This window comes from Lissotriton vulgaris, unplaced genomic scaffold (assembly GCF_964263255.1).
Source record: "Lissotriton vulgaris unplaced genomic scaffold, aLisVul1.2 SCAFFOLD_371, whole genome shotgun sequence".
NCBI lineage: Eukaryota > Metazoa > Chordata > Amphibia > Caudata > Salamandridae > Lissotriton > Lissotriton vulgaris.
The window spans coordinates 1,043,216-1,065,280 of NW_028253580.1; the positions used below are offsets into that span (position 1 = coordinate 1,043,216).

Consider the following 22,065-nt stretch of genomic DNA (forward strand, 5'->3'; position numbering starts at 1 on the left):
CGATGTAACATACTTTAACCTCTTCGCGGCAGATGACGAGCTCAGCTCGTCATCAGCCACGGTGGTCGTGTGCTGATGAAGAGCTGAGCTCGTCATGTAACGCAGCTTTTTGAAATGTGCCGCACACAGCGGGAAAAGCCGCCGCAGCGATGCGGCTAAAGAGTTGCATCTTCAATTCTTTCCTAAATTGGAGCAGCACTGGGATATGGGGGTGGTGTTCCAGATCATGGGTGTACAGATGGAAAAAGCCTGAAACCTTGTTCTTTCATTTTTACACTTCTTAGTCTTCAGTCTGATGTTGTCCTGGCAGTTGATGTACTGAGAACCGCAGGAGGTGGTGAGCTTGTCTGCATGATAAATAGGGGGGGGGGGAGGGGGCTAGTTGTGATGGCTTTGTAAGTGATGCAGCTGGTTTAGAAGAGGATACGGGTCAGTAAGGGGAGCCAATGGAGTTCCATCAGGATGGTGGTTATGTGATCATATTTCTTTAGACCCTGTGTAAGACATGCTGTGGCACGCAGGATTACTGTAAATGTGCCAGTGTGGAGTCTGGAAGGCCCTGGAGAACCACCATCCAAATGCAAGAATACAATGGCTTGTACAGCGGTTCTGAAGTTGCTTTCTGGAAGAAACAGTTTCATTTTCTTTAGACGAGAGAGCTGGCACCAGGGAATATGTGTTTATGCCAATATGTTCCTTGAGGATGAGGTTGGTGTTAAGGGCGAATCCAAGTGACTTGGCAAGTGGTCAGTTCAGCGGGTTTCTCTAGCTTACTTTAAGGGTAGTTTTGATGCACATAAACACTTGAATATGTAGGTACAGATGTGGATAGACAGCTCCGCATTGAGCAGAAGCATTTGCTGCTCGCAAATAAGAGACTGAGGGCCAGATGTATGACTGTGGAAATAGCGCCTCGCAAATTCCGATTTTTTTGTGACTCGCAATTTGTGAGGCGCTATTTCCAATGTACAACAGTGTATTTCACACTGTTAGCGAATCCCAATGAGGTCTCAAATTGATACGCTCATGAATATAAATGAGCCTCTCGCAATTTGCGACCCCATTGGGAATGGCTGGCCCTTCCAGGTATGGTGGCCTGCTGGACTCAGCAGACCACCATGTCTGGGTCTGCTTTTAAATTAAGCAGCTTTTTGTTTTTTTTCATACAGCCTGTTTTCCTTAAAGGAAAACGGGATGCATGTAAAAACAACTTACATTTGAAACGTTTTCGTTTCACATTTTAAGGGCAGGTAGTGGTCCCTGGGACCACTGCCTACCCTTCAAAAATATTTTCCCCTGCATTTGCAAAGGGGAAGGGGTCCCGTAAGGACCCCTTCCTTTTTGTGAGTGCATTACCACTCTCTTGAAGAAGGTGGTATTTGCGAGTGTTTTGCACCCACAATTGCAGATGCAAAACAGTCTTACATAGGGTTGCACGCACTATTAGGAAAGTAACGCCCCCTTGCTAATAGTGTGTCAAAAAACCCTATTTTGCGAGTTGCAAAAAAATTGGGACTCGCAATATAGGGTTTGTACATTCCCCATGCTGTTTCTGCATGTGCATATGGGTTCAACAACCCATTTGTGCATGCAAAAATGGTCGTACATCTGGCCCTGAGTTTGCAGAAGGAAGGGCAGGCCTATTGCACTGCTTTTTGCAGTGCACACCTTTTGTTTGAATGGCATTAAACCACTGGCACACAGAGTGCTTCAAACAAACTATACTGTAAACCTAAACATGCATTGGCAATGCCAATAGGGCTGGCTTTAAAGAAATATTGTATGGCCATGGGGCACATTACAAGTAAATAGAATGGGAATAGCTATGTGCTTGTGTGAAAGCTTGTGTGAAAGCAAAGAACTGTAGAAAAATATTGGTGTATGTTAAAAGGTCAAGTGACAATTGCATTGTAATGCCAGACCTAAAAATCCATGTACGTTAATGACTGCATTCCTCCAGTCTGCGTAATAATCTAGTTATTTAAGACACTTTAAGAGCACTCCAGTGTAATGTGCGTGCCTCTGAAAGTTCAAGCTTAGGCAGCTGGATAAATAAACAAAATGATCACAGTTGCGAGGAGGGCAAGCACTTTCTGGAAGCACACAAGTTCTGCCCAATCAAAACATGTAATCCTGACTACCAACATATTAGCGGAGCCACATCCCCTCTCTAGTGATGCTCACATAATTGTCTAATGACCGCTGTGCTGTCAAGCCAGATCCTAAAGACCTACAAAGGCAAATCAAGCTCTGCAACATATTCGTAATGCAGGAGCTCCCTGGGACCCGGTCTGCCCTTTTTAGGCGTTTAGCATGGGTTGGTTTGGACCCCGGTCTTCACTGTATCAACACCTCATGGATGCGCGCTTTGAAAGTGCATGTGCCATATTTCTTCTAACCTGAAGTAAACACCCAGGGTGATGTTCTTTTTGGCTACGACAATCATAGTTAATTTGAGGGGTTCATGTTTTTGTAGGTCAGAAGGTTTGGGGTTTCAAATTGGTCAGGAAATGGAGAAAGTTGTAGTACAGTCATTTTAGGGAGAGATCCCACAAGGTGTTGTGTTAGACAATCTGAAGAATTAAACGTTTGTGAGAGGTTGTTAATGTCTTCATGCTGTGAGTCTGGATCATTTGATGCCAGTCAATATGCAAATCGGTGGGTCAAATGGGAGTCGCTCACTTCGGACCCATTTTGCTTGTACAAAAATAGTAGGAGAAGTAAGACTTTTTCTCATCTGCCTCAGTTAGACCTGTCAACATAGGTCTTACTATTTCTCTTCTGCCTGGTCATGTCTTTTGCACACTGGCGCATCAAAGAAGAAGACACTGTCTTTTGTGAAAGATCTGTTTTTCTCTTCCTTCCAAATACCATTTCTGCTGGCTACTTGGCACACATCCCACAGGAGTGCTGTGGGATGAGTATTTATAATCTCTTAAGGTCAGACAGAATAGTTGAGAGATTAGGTTGCTGGTGCAGATTCCATTCATTTGGCAACACAGAGAAGTGATTTCAGATTATGCAAACAAATGCTTTTGCTCCCAGACTGTGCTGTGTCTTCTCTTGCAGAAGTATTCCAGCTCAGGGAAAGCGAGATGCAGTTAAGTGCAGATCATTTTATATTCTTCTGAAAAAGTGGGGGGGGAAGAGCTATCCAAGAAAGTACATTTTGCACTTGAGCTATATTTTATGTGCAACTTAAAGTACGAACATACATTACATTTTATGCAAGCTTAACATTTCCCCTATTATGATCCTGTGCAGATTGAGAAACATCTTTATAAATCTATCACAAAAGCACTTTAGCTGTATGTATGTATGTATGTATGTATCTATGTGGTATTTCTATAGTGCAAACATGACGAAAAGGCAGCAAAGTGCGGTACAGAGTCACAGACTAGTATAAAGTCAACAAATGATAGGAGAGGTAGCCGGTATGTAGGCATCTGATGCACTACGATGTAACATACTTTAACCTCTTCGCGGCAGATGACGAGCTCAGCTCGTCATCAGCCACGGTGGTCGTGTGCTGATGATGAGCTGAGCTCGTCATGTAACGCAGCTTTTTGAAATGTGCCGCACACAGCGGGAAAAGCCGCCGCAGCGATGCGGCTAAAGAGGTGCATCTTCAATTCTTTCCTAAATTGGAGCAGCACTGGGATATGGGGGTGGTGTTCCAGATCATGGGTGTACAGATGGAAAAAGCCTGAAACCTTGTTCTTTCATTTTTACACTTCTTAGTCTTCAGTCTGATGTTGTCCTGGCAGTTGATGTACTGAGAACCGCAGGAGATGGTGAGCTTGTCTGCATGATAAATTGGAGGGGGGGAGGGTGCTAGTTGTGATGGCTTTGTAAGTGATGCAGCTGGTTTAGAAGAGGATACGGGTCAGTAAGGGGAGCCAATGGAGTTCCATCAGGATGGTGGTTATGTGATCATATTTCTTTAGACCCTGTGTAAGACATGCTGTGGCACGCAGGATTACTGTAAATGTGCCAGTGTGGAGTCTGGAAGGCCCTGGAGAACCACCATCCAAATGCAAGAATACAATGGCTTGTACAGCGGTTCTGAAGTTGCTTTCTGGAAGAAACAGTTTCATTTTCTTTAGACGAGAGAGCTGGCACCAGGGAATATGTGTTTATGCCAATATGTTCCTTGAGGATGAGGTTGGTCTTAAGGGCGAATCCAAGTGACTTGGCATTCGGTGAAACTTGGAGTTCGAATCGGTCAAGTTTCAGGTCATTGAACAATGTTTGTACTGTTTAGTGTCTGTTTTTCTGGGAAAATAACAGGAATTCAGTTGTGGATGGGTTGATATTCAGGGAGGTGCTTCATACCCAGGTGGGGATGATGTGCACACAGAGTTTGAGGAATTAGACATCTGAAGCAGAGGATACTTTCAGGCAAAGTTGTGTATCATCAGCACATTAGCAAATCTTGATGCTGTTATCTGTGAGTAGAGCACCAAGCAGCTCCATGTAAAGAATGAAGATGAGAAGGCTCTATCACAATAAGAGAGCAAGAGGAATTATACTACTATTTGGCCTTCAAAACCAAAATATTACACATCAAATGTATTATATTAATAGCAGCACAACATCAACTAGTGGAGTACCGCTATCCTAATGGGGTCATTTGAGGAAAAAGGATGGAAACGCCTCATCCACATCAATTTTGGCATGATTCACCATAGGCAATTTCATCCCACCTTAGTTGGATACTGGTTTTCATGTGTTCTGCAGAGAAAGAAGTAGGTGGGAACATGGGTCCACCTCCTTGATGAATGTGTGACTACAGGGAGTGCCCCCCCCTCTCCTTTGAGACTAGTTGAGCCCAAATCCTTTGAGTTCAGGACAGCTCCCATAAGACGCTTGGTAAGGTAATATCTGCTCTTATATCTAGCATGGATTGAGTCAGGACCTTGACATCCACAGAATCCTATTTACCCAAACGATGAGCCAAATTTCTGTTGGGCTATGGATAGGGGCCAAAATATGCTGCTAGGAAGTATGATCAAGAGATGATATCTCTGGCCACATCCAATTGATTTTTTTAATCCTTCCTGGTGTACCCTTTGAACAAAGATTTTTTGGGGTTCTCACCGAGGAAGTTTTAATGAATTAAAAGGATCCCTTGTTTATCCAGTACCGATTATTGGATCACACTCATCTTGTAGTTGAGACCACCTTGCTGGTAATCATCGAACCAAGGTGGGATGGAATCTCCTATGATGAAGAATAGCACAATGATGTGGTTGAGGCTTTCCATCGATGTTTCTCAAATGACATTGTTACGAGGATCGCACTCCTCTAGTTGACGTTGTGCTACTATTACTACCATATCTTAGGTAAAAATGACATGGGACAGTATGGAACCCTGGGGGACTGCATAGAGGATATGTATCTTTCGTGACGTAAGAGTGCCCAAGTGAACAAACTAGTGCTGTCGGAAAAGTCGGAGGAAAACCAGTAACGGACACTGCCAGTGTATCCCATTCCAGACTTGAGAGAGCGTATGAGGGTAGAATGGTCGACTGTGTTGAACACAGCAGAAAGCTCCAGCAATATCAGGAGGCAGGGATCATCTGTTGTCAGGATGGAATGGTCTATGATGGGTAAGGTAGTGGTCTCCATGCTGCAGCGTGATCTGAAGCTAGATTGTCAGTCGTGCAGGAGATGGCTCTCAATTCTCATAGAATCACTGGGAGCTATTATTTCACAATGAATAGAGCAATGTGATCTTAAATAAAGTTAACTCACACTTGCAAGCTCAAGAGGTTGCCTGTGCATCCTTGTTCACCTTTTGAAGTGAAAGCAGGGTGATAGTGCAGCCTGTACAGCCCAACATCAGCTGTGGTCAACTGTAGTAGGGCCCGAGTGATAGAAGAATAGTGCCAATAAGAAGAGTGTTAGCATAAAACTTCTAAGTTATCTCTATTTCGGCCACAATACAGAAATGTGAAGGAGCATGTCGGGGCAGGATTTTTAGGAATAAGTTTCCCTTCAATTAACTTATGATTTCAATTTTTTTCTAAATTTTAGCAATGCTCTAGATTTGCTTTGGTTTTGAAAATAATGCATCAAATTGAACCTTAAATCATTCATATTTCAGATAGATTATCACTTCTACATTCATTTACTGAATATGAATTTGAAATTAGAGACCGCATAAAAAGGGGAAAAACAAGTATTTTCTGGTTAACTTCCCTCCATGGTGAGAGTAGAAATGGTATCGAACGGTACAAGTCTTTGTATAGAGTAACAATGATATCAAGCTGTGCAAGTTTTTGAGGAATGATAAGCAGAGTTCACCAACTATCAGTAGAGTAAGGGAATATATTACAGTTGCTGGTACTCCTGATCGTGTAGTTTCCAGATGTATTTGTGAACTGCTACAGAGTAGACCAGCAAGACCCCTAAATACCAATGTGACATATTTGTGCATATACAAAATACTATTCATCTCAATACCTTGGTCACCATCACTGCAAACAGCATTTTGAATTGCATTTTAAAGAAAAATTCAAATAATCACACCAACATTGTTTTACGTTATAAGTTATACCCTTTCCGTCAACGTCCTTATAAAGTATTACATTTTTTAATTCATACAAATCATCTACCTATTAATACAAACAATGTTCAAAAACATTAACCAAAAAAACCTCATTCATTCAAAGTTATTATAAAGGACATTGCTTATACAGCAAACATATGAATTAAAAAAAAATCTTGGTTCAAATCTCCTTTAATCCAATTCTGGAATATTGCACTATTTAATAGGTTTGTTTCACTTCTTGTACTCAAACGATCTTGGACGTGATGAAGCATGAATGGAGCTTTTAAAATGTTAAAAACTTGCTATTAAAATCCAAAAAAGAAATCAAAAATCTATTCAATACACACACAAATTAATAATTACATCTTTCAAAGAAATGGATTTTGTATCTAAAGGGGAGGGCCTTTTTGAATAATCAGAGGTGCCTATGTAATTCAATATCGATATTCAATCCCCAAGGTTCCTTGGTGTTTACAACTAGATTGCACTTCAACTCTAGTCTTCTCTAATCTCTTTCTCCATTTCCTCCTCTAATATCTCTTGGAATTGAACCAATAATGTAGTACTTTATTTTAGTTTCATCACCATTGCGTAATTTCTGGAAATTTCTTGCTATCGTGTAACTCATGTCTGCATTTCTGATGGCTCTGAGATGCTGTAGAATTCTATTATGGACCTGGAGTGTGGTGCCGGAAACTATATGTGGGGAGTACCACATTCAAGGTCCCTATGAGAATTCTACAGCCTCTCAGAGCCATCAGGAATGCCGATATCAGTTTCTCAGTAGCATGACCTTTCCAGAAATTTCACAATGGTGATGAAATCAAAATTAAGTACTGCATCATGGATTCAATCCAAAGAGATATGAAAGGAAGTAATAGAGAAAGGAACTTGAGAAGACTAAAGTTGAGGTACAATCTAGATATAAACACGAATGGACCTTGGGGATTGAATTTTTGTTTTAAAACATTTATTTCTCGTTTTTGTTGTTCACAAAACAGGAAAGATGACATTCAGTGCATATCAACTGCGCAGTTCGCGTTTTCCCCACCTAGCCTCCCTGTGCCCTACAAGCAGTACATAGAACAGCACTGTGTACACCAAGTCTACAAGCCATACCAATGTGTTCATTGAATGCGTCCACATCAGGCGACGGCATCGGAGGACATCAGTGTACCCAAAGTTCGGAATAACCAATCTATTGACCCTGGTCAGAGTCCAAGTTGCTATATATAGTAAACTCCTCCAAAAGCTGTCTCAAAGCCTCTATTGCCTCTGGAGCTCCCTCATCAATGCGGGAGAGAGATCTGATGACCTCCACTGTCCCCAACTCCAACACATCTCTAACCCAAAGGCCTCTGCTCAACACCCAGAACCCAATTGACCCTTTGGTGAATGTCCGTTTAGGTAGGAGCAATGCTAGATGCAAAAATGTGTAGAGCACTTAACGTTTGCGGTGTTGCTTTACCATCACCAGCAAGCACACTGCCGGCGTGCAAGGAATCTCGATGCTTCTTACTTCCCCCCCACTCTAGGGACCACCTCCTTCCATTAATTTAAATTCTCAGTACACTGCCATGCCAAATGCAGAAAGATGGCACCTTCCACCCCGCAGTGAGCACATTTTGCTGCTCTAATAGGGTATATTCTGTGGAGCCCAACAGGTGCCATATGTATAGTTTAAGAAATTGAAGTGCAGCAGTTTGAATCTATAGTTGCATGACACCCTTCGCACCAGACCACATGTTGGGTCCTAATCTGAATCCTCTATCAGGTTGCCCAGGTCTGTCTCCCAAGCCATCCTCCTCCGGTAAAGTATTTTAGAGGTATCCTCCCTGAGAGCTTTGTAGAAAAGCGTAATAAGGTTCCTGCCCTCGCCCCATCTAATCAGACCTCCTAGTGTATGAGAAGGAGGTGGAATCGCCGGGTGGGTACACCATATCGCCATGTTCTCCAGCTAAACATAGTGGTAGGAGTGACACTGCCCCACGTCTGAGGTGTCTTTGTGCATCCTGAAATGTGAGGGAAGTCTCCCCAGGGTAGAGGTGCCCCACCAAAAGGCATCCCCCCTCCATCTTTCCTTGGACATGTCCTGAGCTATGGACCAAAAGAGTTTGAGGTCCCAAATCTGTAATTCCCTGTCAAAGGGGGACCTGCACAATACCTTTTTTACTGCCAGCTCCCACACCTGTGCCATATGCTGCACCAAATAGGGTATCGGGTCGCAGGTGTGGCCACCTCTCATCAATAGGCGTGGCAAGGTATCCTCGTCATTCATACCCTGCAACTGCATCTTCTCTCAATTATCCGTGTCCGTTAGCCATCGAGCTGCATACTAAAGGTGTGCTGTGAAACTGTAGAGTTGTGTATCCGGCAGCACCAGTCCCCCCTCCTTCATGTCTCTCTTAAGTATTGACAGGGTGACTCAGCTGTGCTGCCCGGCCCACACCAGAGAAATTAACAGACTATTGAGATGACGAAAGAAGTCCATTTAGTGTGAAAAAGAAAATCTTGGCAATAGCCACGTCCGATCACCAGGGCAGCATCTTCCAGAAGTCAATCGACCCAGTCAGGTGCCTCAACACTATGTCCACATTGAAGCACCTGTAGGTGTCCTCGGTTTAGAAGGAATTAGCCCAAATTGGGTCACTCACAACCACCTCTCAGCCTTCCACACAAGGGAAGAGTTTGTCAGACAGTAGAGAATACAAACCAAGCATATGTTTATTCAGATACACTCGAGCGGAGCCCCGTCTGCCCAGTCGCTAAGGGGTGTTGCAGAGAGGACTGCCTTCAGCAAACAGAGATACATTATGTAAATTTTGGAACCAAGGAAGTCCCGCCAATAATGGACTTTTACTAGCAGGTGCAGCTAAAACAAAGAAGTACAGTAGGATGATTTTCGACTCTGAGGCCGGGCACACATTATTTCTATGCCAAGATCGTTCTGTCCGTGCCTCCTGCTAGACTAGTGGGAGAAGGCCTCTATCTAGTGGGAAAGTAATACATTAATAGAACAGTGTATTCATTAGCAGAGTAAGGCCTAACCTTTGGTGCTTTGTGCTTCTTCAATGAAGCAGTCAATTTGAAGAGCGCAACTTGCCACCTGTGAGAGTATCCAGGTGCTGGAAGGGTCCAGGTGATCAGCCGAAGACCCAGGTCTTTAATGAGTTTTGGAACTCAGGAAGAGATGGGAAGGTCTAGGGACGTAGGCATAGTTAATTCCATCGAAGTTAATCAAGTGAAAAATGGACACTTGTAACAGATCCAGACCATTGGTTTGGAAAAGGCTATGGTACCCTCAAAAGACCCAATGTGGATAGATTTGTGCGGTATATATCGTTCCTCCGCCCCTACATTGTGGTTCGTTGGCAGTTATCATTGGGTACCATAGATGGTGTGGGTGCCTGCCTCAGCCAGAGGCTCCTCTGGTCTGGATTGCAGTGGCCAGAGAAAAAAAATTTTTGTGCACAAAGTGATAAATAATAACTGTTAAAAATAAGGTCAGCACCTCAGAAGATTTTAATGAAATGGTGTTGATCTTATAATAAAACCAATGGGTACTTCACCTAGATCAAGTTACGGGATCCAGAAGTATGATTTTACGTGGGTGTCGACATGTTTCAGCCCCCCCTTGGCTCGAGGAGTCTACGGGGCTTTCGTCAGGACAAGTAGGGACAGACAGACATAGAAATTCTACTCACACGTATTTAGTGGAGTTCAAATGCAATGGTTGGTTCTATCGGGTGGTTCAGAGCCGCGCGGTTAGGATCCTGCACCGCTCCGGTCCGGGGGCAGAGCCAGCACAAGCGGTGCAGGATCCTAACCGCGCGGCTCTGAACCACCCGATAGAAGCAGCGAATTCCCACATAAGGGGGCTGAGACTTTCAAAAAAAGGGGGGTCCTAACATTTTGTGGACCAACCATTGCATTTGAACTCCACTAAATACGTGTGAGTAGAATTTCTATGTCTGTCTGTCCCTACTTGTCCTGACGAAAGCCCCGTAGACTCCTCGAGCCAAGGGGGGCTGAAACATGTCGACACCCACGTAAAATCATACTTCTGGATCCCGTAACTTGATTTAGGTGAAGTACCCATTGGTTTTATTATAAGATCAACACCATTTCATTAAAATCTTCTCAGGTGCTGACCTTATTTTTAACAGTTATTATTTATCACTTTTTGCACAAACATTTTTTTTCTCTGGCCACTGCAATCCAGACCAGAGGAGCCTCTGGCTGAGGCAGGCACCCACACCATCTATGGTACCCAATGATAACTGCCAACGAACCACAATGTAGGGGCGGAGGAACGATATATACCGCACAAATCTATCCACATTGGGTCTTTTGAGGGTACCATAGCCTTTTCCAAACCAATGGTCTGGATCTGTTACAAGTGTCCATTTTTCACTTGATTAACTTCGATATTACCTGGGGAAATAAATGGACACGTTTTCCTCTTCCCTCCTTTGATAAACCTAATAGTTAATTCCATGTCTTCGCTGCTAGGTAGGAGAAAGAGCGTACTCCACTGCCGCTACATCGGATCTAGAGGTGTAGACTAGCAAGATGGAGGCAGAGCAGAAGTGTATGGCGGGCTAGTGAAAATTTCAGGCAATGTTTCATGTAGACTGGTCCGCAGTTGTGTAGGGACCTAAATGTGTGGATCAGGAGTTTGAACTGCATCTTTTCTGTGAGGGGAGCCAATGATGTTCCCTAAGGTGGGTTTGTCTTGGAAGGGCGAGAATGAGTCTGGCCTCTGTGTTTTATATGGCCTAAAGTCTGCGGAGGAGGTGGGCTACAATCCAAGCATAGAGGGCGTCCCCGTACCCCTGTTGGCTGGCCAGGATCGCCTGGCTGATTGTGCATCTTGAGTTCTGGGGTAGCCACTTGAAGATCTTGCAAAGCCTGCATAGGATAAAGAAGCAGGAGGAAGAGACCGAGTGGACCCGGGATGTCATTGTTGCCTAGGATGATGCCTAGGTATCTAGCATCGCCAGTCAGGGTTGGAGTAGGTCAGAGTTCCATGGGACACCAGGAGGCGTCCTGCGGGGAGGTTGTGTTGCTGAAGATCAGTGCCTCAGTCTTCTCCGTGTTCAGCTTCAGGCAGTTGTCCTTCATTCAGTTGGCGATATTTGTCGCAGTTGTGGAAGTTGGTTTTGGTCATAGAGGGAAAAGAGGAGTTGTGTGTCATTGGCAAAAGATATGATGTTGAGTCCATGGGTTGCAAGTATGCTGGCTAGTAGTATCATGTACGTGGTGAAGAGGGTAGGGGTGATCGAAGATCTTTGAAGTACTTCACAGATGATGTACAGTGGTGAATGGTGGTAGGTGGACTTGTTTAAGTTCATTCAGGGGCGGAAAGAGGCGATCCATCTGAGGGCACTCCATGAATTTGAATGATGTGCAGCCCTTGCCATGAGTTTGTGGTGGAAGACCGTGTCAAGTGCTGCAGTGAGATCTAGGAGGATCAGTGCCGTTGTCTGACCCTGGTTAAGTGGGGCTGGGATGTGGTTAGTGGCAGCGATAAGGACCTTCTTGGTGCTCCGGTTGCTGTACCAGATCTTATCGCTTGTATGGAGGCCCATAGGAATGAATGGGAAGCTATTCAGTATTACCGAGTCGGTAAATACCGAATTGGTAATAGGGGGAACATTTTCAAGGGTGGCAGGGTGTCACATTGACACCCTGTTGCACCCCTGAATAGTGCATGGGTGCACATGTGGCACACAACATTCCCTAAGGGCATGTATGTCTGCCACATCGTATTGTTGTAAATGCAAAATAATTGCTTTTTCAAAGGTTTTCGATATTTACCACCAACTTGTAGTTGGTGGCAAATAACGAATCCTTAACTCAGGAATGCACTAACTGGAGTGCTCCCTACATTACGGATTCAGTAATTTACCGAATCGGTATGTTAAGAATTCGGTAATTTACTGATTCCTTGAATTACCGATTCGGTAAAATACCGAATCCTGGAATCAAGCCACCTACATCTCAAAAGCCAAATACCGGTCGGTAATGGCCGAAATTCAGTAATTTCCGCCATTACCGACCGGTATTGGGCCACCTACATCTGGCCCTATGTATTTATTAATATACCACTCTCTACTATCCTCTACACGAGGCTAGAATACAAAGCACACAATACTGGAGCAAAAGAACAGTCATAAGAAGCACAATACACAGCGGGAGGCCGAACCATATACTAAATAAAATGGTAGAACAATCACGACTTGACTAGACACAGTGCCTAAAGCACGTAGAATCGTTGGGACCCCAAGGAAGGTAGTGACACAGGGAGCCCACGGAGGATGGGTGCAGTGAGGAAACGCGACTGCGTGCTCCGTACAACTCTATGGGAAAGTCGCGGTTGCAAAGTTACAGTTTAAGGACACTTCTAGAAAGACTTCAAGCAAACTCTTTGGAACTTAAGAGGTTCTAAAGCCAACCCACCCATGAGTACCAAGGTACCAGAGTTACCTATCCCTGAGGAGCCGGGTGCATAGGGGTCAAGTGGTGTTGGAAACCTCAGTCGTTTTCAATGGGGTGCTGAGAAGAAGTACTACTGACGCGAAGGTGAAAGGTTTCGGGTGGAATCCAAGCCTGGATTCTGGAAGGAAAGAACCTGAAAGTACAGGGGACAGAGTCTGGGTCACTTCAGGTGTCCAGGGGCTCGGTGTCGAATGCCCACCGATGTCGGGTGCTTCAGGTGGGATGAGGAGATGCTAGACTCTTCAGCCACGAGGACCCGGAGACGTCTAGGATGACCAGGAGCCGGGGGTGAGCTGTCCCACGAAGGATGTCGAGTGCTGAGAGGTCCGTGTCCGGCTGGAGCATCAATCAAGCCTGGCAAATGCAACCCAAGCAGGAGGACACTGTGTGGACCAGCAAGGTCCAGGGGACTCTCCAAGCACTGGAGAGTCAGGGCACGTCTGGAGAAACCAGGGAAGCCCAAAAATACACCAGGTGACCCTCGCCAGGACCCACAGGCCAACGGACCAGGAGTCGCGAGGAGACCTCAAGCAAGTTTGCAAAGTACTAGCCCACAGAGCACTCTGTGTGAGGAGGCAGGAGTTCTTTGGTGCAAATACTGCTCGGGGTCAGGACTACAAGGAGTCCAATGCACAAGCTCAGGAATCGCCAACAAGCATATGGACTTGCAAATGTACGCGGTGCACAGGGGTTTCGGGTCACGCAGTCCCCACGAGGGATATTGGCCTAAGAATTGCTGAGAGGGAAGATCGACCTCAGGGACCTTCGGAAACCCACCTCCTGTGTTGCTGAAATCTTCGGAGTCCTCAGGAACTTGGGAGTAGCAAGCCGGTCAGATGCGCTTAGGTGCCTGCTAGTGCAGAGGATGTACTCCTTTACTCCAAGGGAGATTCTACAGTCGTCCAGCGTTGTGAAGATAGTTGAAGTACTTGGTTTCTTCTTAGCAGAATCTTGTCCAGGTAAAATCTAATGTCCTCTAGCCAGGTAACCCACTTTATACCCATGGGAGAGGGTTGGACAGATTATGGGGAATCTTCTAGGGGAGGGGCAGGACAGAGGGGTGGCTACACCCATGTCCTTTGTCCAGTTTCACACCAGAGCAGGAGCCAATGGCTTCCAGAACTGGTTTGAGCTGGACTATGCACTGGGACACCAAATGTGCCCCTAGTGCAGACTTTCTGGCACTCTCAGAGTGCACCCACCCAGCCCCAATACACTAAACCCTGTCTGGGAGGTGTTTACACCTCCCTGTGACATGATACCTATTGTCATGCCTTCCCCTGCTCAAGCTTGGCTCAGCAGCAGGAGGGCCGAAATGTGTCTGTGGCCACCAGCGCCCATTTTGTGCTGCCTGGGTCGAGAAAGCTGGTACTGGGTAGACCAGTGACCCCACAAAGATTGCTTCTGAAGGGTGGAATCATACCTCCCACACCAGTTACTGGTGTGGAGGTATGATACCAAGGTGTTTGACACAGAACACAACATGTTTCTACGCAGCAGTTTTAAAGTTAGCATTTACAGCACGGTTATAATGAACCTTAACCAAGATGTCTGGCTACATCACAGACAATCCCAGAGAATAGTCTCCGAAGGCTGCAGACGGGCCATACTCATGCAGGGGCATCCTCTCAAGGAAAAAAACTCAACACCCTGCCTTCAGGATTGAGAAGGCCTGCCATAGGGGTGACTGATAGGTTTTAAGTGCAGTGATGTAGACAGATATAGTGAACCTACATCTAAGTAAGTGGTGCAAGAACTAGCTTACCCAGGTTGCAGTAGCAGACCTGTAGTGTCATTTTGAATGGCTCCCATGAGTGGCATAATACATGCTTCAATCCATGGGAGGCCTCTGCGGTACCTATGCCCTGGGTACATGGGCCCCATATACTAGGGACTGATAAGGGTACCCCATTAACATAGCAATTTAAGGGAGAAAGCAGATCGACTGGGGTGCTGGATAGCAGGATCCCAGTCAGACGAGTCCAAAAACAGTGATTCATCAGCAAAAAGTGGGGGTAACCATAAGAAGCAGATACTACTTTCCCACATTCCTCATCATATTAAAAAATAGTTTTTTTGCTGCTTCGGGTCTAGGAAGGCACCCCAAAATCTCCTTAAATTCTTTTTTTTGTTTTTTGTAAATGAATGAGACTCTGAATGGCAGTTAGCTGTAGCATTACCTTCATCTAGTTACAATATCAATTTTAAATGTAAATAAACCAGTCCTCAACATTTTCACTTTTTTAATACACCACCATAGCTGTAACAGGTGGCCCATTACTGGTTTGAGAGTCAATCTATATGGAAAGCACACTTCCCTCAGAAGCCTAAAATAACCGTTTGCAAGCCCAAAAATGTATTGAAGAGGACCCCATCAGACTCTCATAAGATTCTGCGACCATTCTACTCCTGAAGTTTTGCATCGCCTGGACGGCCCTCTAAGCCAAGCAGTCTATCTTTGCCAGTCTGATTTCTATGGCCATAACAATGACTTTCATCATTTGTCCCTTGTTTCTGTTACATCAGGTAGTCTCTTCTCATTTTCCTTGCGTTGGCAGACTGAAAAGAGACGCTCCTTATTACAGACTAAAAACTGGCCTCCGGTGTCAACAGCATCTTCCATAACGTTGTTTTCAGGTACGTCCCAGTACAGAGAATTTCTTGCCCGTACCAACCACCGCCTGGGACAGTCACTGTGAAACAATGCGTGAAGTGATCTTTGGCAGAGACCAACAAGTAAAAGGTAAACACCGCCACCATTTGTCCTTCAGCTGGGAAAGAGTCAAGCTCATAGCTGGGGTAAAAGTACAACTTTAGGAAACTTCAAGTCAGAACTATGTGCAAACATTCTCGAGTTTCATACGATGCCAGATATCATAATTATTCTGAAGTTTGAAAACAATGAAGCCTTTGTTCGGATGCCTATTTTCCTGTACAACCTGCAAGCACAGCGTGTATGTTCTAGGAAAGCAAAATCTTTTCATTTTTGTAGAAACTTTTTTCTCTAAACATTTTTTCAAAAGTCCATATTACAATTATAAACATACGAAACAATATAGCACATAATATCTGCATATCAAATAATACAATATATATTTTGTCCGCACAAAACAGACGACTAGTAACTAAGTAAGAAGCCAGATGCTAGGAAGAAGAAAAGCAAGCTATGCCAATATGTTACTCTCAACAGATTTTGTACATCCTCAGTCTTGGCGCTAACAACTGGATATTGAAATAGAAATGCTTAAATACCTTGCCGAACAGCACATCTTTATAAATGACGGTTGTCATAAACCTTCTAAACAAAACATATGTTACCAATGCATTTAGAAGCACGGGTCGAACTCTGGCATCAGTCTGCCTAATGCCCAGCCCGGCTACATTTTTTCTTAAATGAAGTAATTTGGCACCTTATTCCTGGCACTTCCTTTGGCTTTTCAAGAACAATGAGGTGCAAGAGCAGATACTAATATGACATATATCCTTACTAGAAGTGTCATAGTCTGTAATGCACTTGTAATACAGCAAACGGGATATCCGTCCTCTAAACAAACTGTAGATCAGGCCCTAACTGGGGTGTAGCTACCACTGGTGCAGCAGGTGCAGTAGCACCGGGCCCCAAGACTTAAGAGGCCTATGGACTCTCTGGGTAATGCTACATTTTACTACCTATTGAGCACTTAGGAGTCCATTTTCATTGCTTATACCTGGCACCCTTACCACGCGATTGAGTCATAAATATGTTCTTCAAAGCGGCTACTAGATTCACAACTAATTCTTGCTATTCCTTTTTATGCCAAAATGGAGTTAAGCTAACAGTGGCCAACCAAAACAAAACAGTAAATAGCTATGTTTCCATGCACACAAATCTCCAAATTTTTGTTAATTAATGGACTTTATAAAAGTATTCTTTCCTCTTTAATTGTTAAAGTTGCAGGATAGATCGTTTAGCATCTCTGCTCATTTTACAAAAAACAAATAAATGACAAAGTTACATTCTTCTAGATTGTGCTATAATGAATCAAACAAACCCGCGTAGGCCCAGGTCAGGGCGAGGGCCAGTTCAGCAAACCTCCTAGGCAATTACAGCTTGGAAAAAGCGGCCTAACTCCATGAAATCCTTTCAAAGTGGTTTCACCTGTACTTGTCACACCCCACGTCTACATCTTTTACACAATGTTTCAAGCTCTGTGTGATCAAGGACAGGCTGCTCCTAGACAAGCGGCAATCCATTAATTCTTTATTACATATGACAATTTTGATGTTTAATGCTGGGAAGGCAACATTCCTGAGAGGCCGGTTTTATTGAACATATTGGCAACATTGAAGTTCGCATTGTAATTGGTCATTATTACTTTTATGTTCAGTGGACAGAATTTCTCAAAGGTCGCATAGAACTTTTCCGGTCATAGTGTGCAGTTAGAAACCCTAAGACAAAGTTATGGGTAAACTTCAGGTGCCCCATTTTCAGAAAAAAATCAGATATGATTTAGCAGTTTTGAAAAAAATCTACATACAAACAAGTGAATGGAAAATCAGGAGAAAGGTTTAATTATGGACAACAAACAATACAGGGCTTACCTTTTCTGTTTTCTCCTTAACATCGTTTTGTTCTGAATTTGATGCATCATCAACAGGCAGAGTTAAGCGTAGTCGGCAAATGTTACCCTTGGAGAGAAAACCATAAATGTATTTTAATTTAAATGACTTTGCTTAAAAAATGTCCCAGTAATTGACTCCAAGTGACTTATAATATAATCCACATCTTTACACTAAATGATTGCTGCTTAAAGTTGTACGTCTATATGTAACTAGACGACTAACAACAGTGAACGTATTTCAAAGAGGATGTTAATCAACCTCCGCCCTGTCTCTGTTACAGTCTTAGGTATGCCCTAAAAACAGCTTGTACCATTGTGGGCTATCTCAATACTTAAAGTGAGCGGTGGGTCAGCCATTGCCTTTCACTTGTAGGCTCTATTGATACTCACTTGCTTGTTTCTTATTGGATGGCTTGCCTTCCCACTCTTGTGTGTGGCCCTCTCCTGGAGCAATGTCTCTTTACCATCCTTTTGATAGTGACCGACTGGTATCCTTCCACTGCTCATATTTAGAGAATGTTTAGGTCTCGCTGAGCCAGCGCATGCGCTGCACTGAGACATTTAGTATCTGGGTTTAAAAGTGCTGCCAGGTGGCCTAGCACTTGCGTTCACAAGAGCGTACACGTGCGCAACCACCATCTTCCTCCCTTCTAGCGGGATCACTAACTTTTTCGTGCTGCTGCGCACATCACTAGCGTGTTTTTTTTTATTTATACGTGCGCGCATCACTAGCATGGTTTTTTTTTGCGTTGACTCATTAGACTCTAGTGCAGTTTGGGGTGTATCAGGAAGTGATGACATTTGTTTCACTCCCTGACCCGGTAGTCAGCTCTCAACAACTTGTAACGATATCTCCGATTTCTTTCACAGTAAAATTCACAGTAAAATTCACGATATACATGTCTCTCTTGAAGCCCATTGTAGTGCTCTTGACCAAAAAATTACATCTGACATTTTTAGTCTTGATTCACTTGGCAAAGATCCGTCTTATCTATTCACAACATTCCCATCATTATCCCTTGAATCACTGAACCTACTACTGGACAGGACCAAATCAGCTTCCCCCCTTGATCCGATACCGCTTAAAAAACTAAAAGAATGCAGAAATTGCCTCCTTCCTCCCTTGCTTCAGGTCCTTAACCAGGCCATTTCTCAAGGATCTTTCCCCCCTATATGGAAGAAAGCAATTGTTAAACCTCTTCTCAAGAAACCATCCTTGGATCCGACCTTGTTGAAAAATTTTAGGCCAATCTCCCTCCTTCCAGCACCTGCGAAGATGCTTGAGGCTCATCTGAATTTCCACCTGTCCTCCTTCGTTGATTCCTCGGAATACCTGGATAACACTCAACACGGTTATAGAAAACATCACAGCACAGAGTCCGCTCTTACCTGTGTTGTCGATAACATCCGACGCAAGGTAGACTCTGGCCAAACTACTGTTCTGGTCCTTTTAGATCTCACGGCCGAGTTCGACACCCTATCCCCCGCCATTCTTACATCTCGGCTGAGGGAAGCTGGTGTTTCAGGACCGGCCCTGAGCCTCTTAAATTCCTTCCTGACCGAAAGGGAACAGAGAGTTATGCTTGGGAACCACCTCTCCCCTGCCAAGTCATTGCAGTGTGGGGTGCCACAAGGGTCGGCCTTGAGTCCGACCCTGTTCAACATCTATGTGGCCCCCCTTGCAAGACTGGTTAAATCTCAGGGGATGGAGGTGGTATCCTACACAGATGATACCCAGATCATGGTATCTCTAACCCACACCTCTGTCACTACAGCAGCCGCTAATTTCAGGGTCTGCATGCAGTTTGTGGCAGACTGGATGACTATAAACTCCCTCAAACTAAACGGCGAAAAAACGGAGGTGTTGGTGTTTGGGAAGAATCAAAATCTGTGGTCGAGCGAGTGGTGGCCTTCTTCTCTTGGCAACTGCCCCACTCCCTCCCCTTCCGCCAGAAATCTTGGAGTTCTATTCGACACCGCGCTCTCTATGTCCCTGCAAGTCAATAGGACCGTGGCCACCTGCTGGGGCGTGATCAGTACGCTCAATAAAATCCGTGGTTACCTTTCCCCCCAGGCGCGTAAACAGGTTGCAGTCGCCCTGGTTGGTTCAAGACTGGACTACTGTAACTCCCTGTACATGGAAGCCAATAAAGGACTGATACATCGTCTGCAGATTCTCCAGAACGCTGCAGCTCGCTTTGTTCTGGAGCTTCCGAAAGCATCTTCAGCCACCTTAGCCAGGAAGGAGCTCCACTGGCTTCCGGTGCAGCATAGAATTGCCTTTAAAATTCTCTGTCTGACCCACAGAGCACTGAAGGATGGTCCTTCTACTGCTATCGGATCTCTTCTTACGCGCTATGTTCCCACAAGAAACCTTCGATCTGCGGGACTATGTCAACTGGTTGTTCCTCGTTTCAAACTTGCCAGATGGGGCGCCAGAGCCTTCTCTGTGGTTGCTCCGCAGCTGTGGAATTCCATCCCCACAGAAATAAAAACTCTCCCGACCATCGAGTCTTTTAAAAAGGCCCTCAAAACCTACTTTTGCAAGAGGGCCTACCCATGAGCAAATAGGACTTGGTAATTATTCTGTCTTCCGTATTTGAATTAGGCGCCTTGACGCCCATCGGGCTAAGTCCGCGCACATACAAGAACCGGTTCATTCATTCATTCATTCACTATGGATATTCTCAGAAGAACGTCCGGCGTCCGTGTGTTCTCACTCTCCCTTTTGAAGCTGTCATTCTGTGCTGCATCCGTCACGGTCTCCCAGGTCTGCTGTTACTCTCGATGCAGGACATGTTCCCAGCCCTTGCTCCTTGTCTCCCCTTGCATCAATCACCTCAAGCCTCAGTCTGTTGTCTGCTTCGCTCGTGCATTACACAGTCTATCTGCACCATTGCACTCGTCCAACATTCCCACGTGCTTCCACCGGAGGCCTCTGCGTCACTGCCGGTTCAAGTTCTGCCTTCTTATCAGCGTGTAAAGATTCACATGGCCGGCCCGCCCTCTTCCACACCTGCGCTTCCTGGTCTCCTTCCGGTCACATCTCTCCCCCTGCTCTCTCCAGCTCCACCGCCCCCACCCTGGCTCGCTGCCTCTATGCCTGGCACACCGATTGCTCTGTCCAGGACACTGCCTTCCTCTCTCTCTGGCTCACTGCCCCCGACTAGGACAACATCTCACGTCTGGAACGATGGCCATTCTGCCAGGCAAGCTTTCCCCCCTCTGCCCGGTTCTCTGCACCCTCCCTCCAGCATTATATTTACCCTCTCGCTGGCACGATGACCCCTCTACTGCCTCTGTACCCCATCTAACGGTCTCCCTGCCCTACTATTCTGTTACTTGACCATCTGGCTCTATAGCTCTCTGTCGGCACAATTCCTCCATTGCCGGGCTTTCTTACCCCTCTCTCTCTCTGACCCTACCCCCACCTCTCTTTCTGGATCTCTGCCTCTATATCAGGCACACTTCCCCTGCCCTCCCACTATCTCACTCTCTTCCCGCTCTGTCTGGCACTCTGCAACCTTTGTCGTGTACTCTCTGCTGTCTGTATCCATTTCTCGCTGGTGAACTCGCTTCTCTTTACTCTGGTTTGGTTGTTTGTCCTCCATTGTCCAGTTCATTCTGCTCCTCTGTCCTGTTGACTGCACTCCTTCATCCTGTTTACTTTGCTTCTCTGTCCTGTTCTTTCTACTTCTTACTTGTTCACCCGGATCCGCTCTCCTGTCCACTTTGCTCCCTGCCCATGCCCCTCCACTCCTCCTTCCATGCAACTCTGCTGCTCTATCCTGTTCACTCTTCTCCTCTTTCTATGGCCCTCCACTTCTCGGTCTTGTTCACTCTGCTACCCATCCACTGCCCTCTACTCCTCTGTCTATGCTGCTCTGTCCTGTTCACTCTGCTCTTCTGCGCTCTGTCTTCTGACCTGTTCTTACTACTTCTTTCTTGTTCACTCTGCTCCTTTGTCCTGTTCACTCTGCTCCCCTGTCCATGGCCCTCCAACCCTCTGTCCATGCAGCTCTGCACCTCCATCCTGTTCGTTTTGCCTTCTGTCCTGTTCTCTCTTCTTTCCTGTTCACTCTCCTCTTCTATCCTGTTCACTTTGCTCCTCTGTCCATAACCTTCCACTCCCCTATTTATGCCACTCTTCACCTCTGTCCTATTCACTCTGCTCCTCTGTTCTGGTCGTTCTGTCTTCCGTCCTGCATTCTCTTCCTTTTTCTTGTTCGCCCTGCTCCTTTGTTCTGTTCACTCTGCTCCTCTGTCCTGTTCACTCTGCTCCAATGTTCCTTTGACTCTGTTCCTTGGCCGTCTCCTATCCTCTGTACTGTACTGTCCATTCCTCTTCCATGTGCTATTCACCCGTCTGCTCTGAGCTGTTCTCTCTGCTCAATGCATCACAGCTAT

General features: G+C 45.3%; 1 protein-coding gene across 3 annotated transcripts in view; it reads right to left on the reverse strand.

Moving 5' to 3' along the window:
* LOC147660921 (myocardial zonula adherens protein-like) overlaps positions 1–22,065 on the reverse strand; it is a 500,869-nt gene that overhangs the window by 409,547 nt on the left and 69,257 nt on the right. For all 3 annotated transcript variants that reach the window (XM_086951427.1, XM_086951426.1, XM_086951425.1), the window contains exon 2: positions 17,639–17,725. In XM_086951427.1, the coding sequence (XP_086807553.1) occupies positions 17,639–17,725 (87 nt within the window). The remainder of the gene's footprint in view (positions 1–17,638; positions 17,726–22,065) is intronic.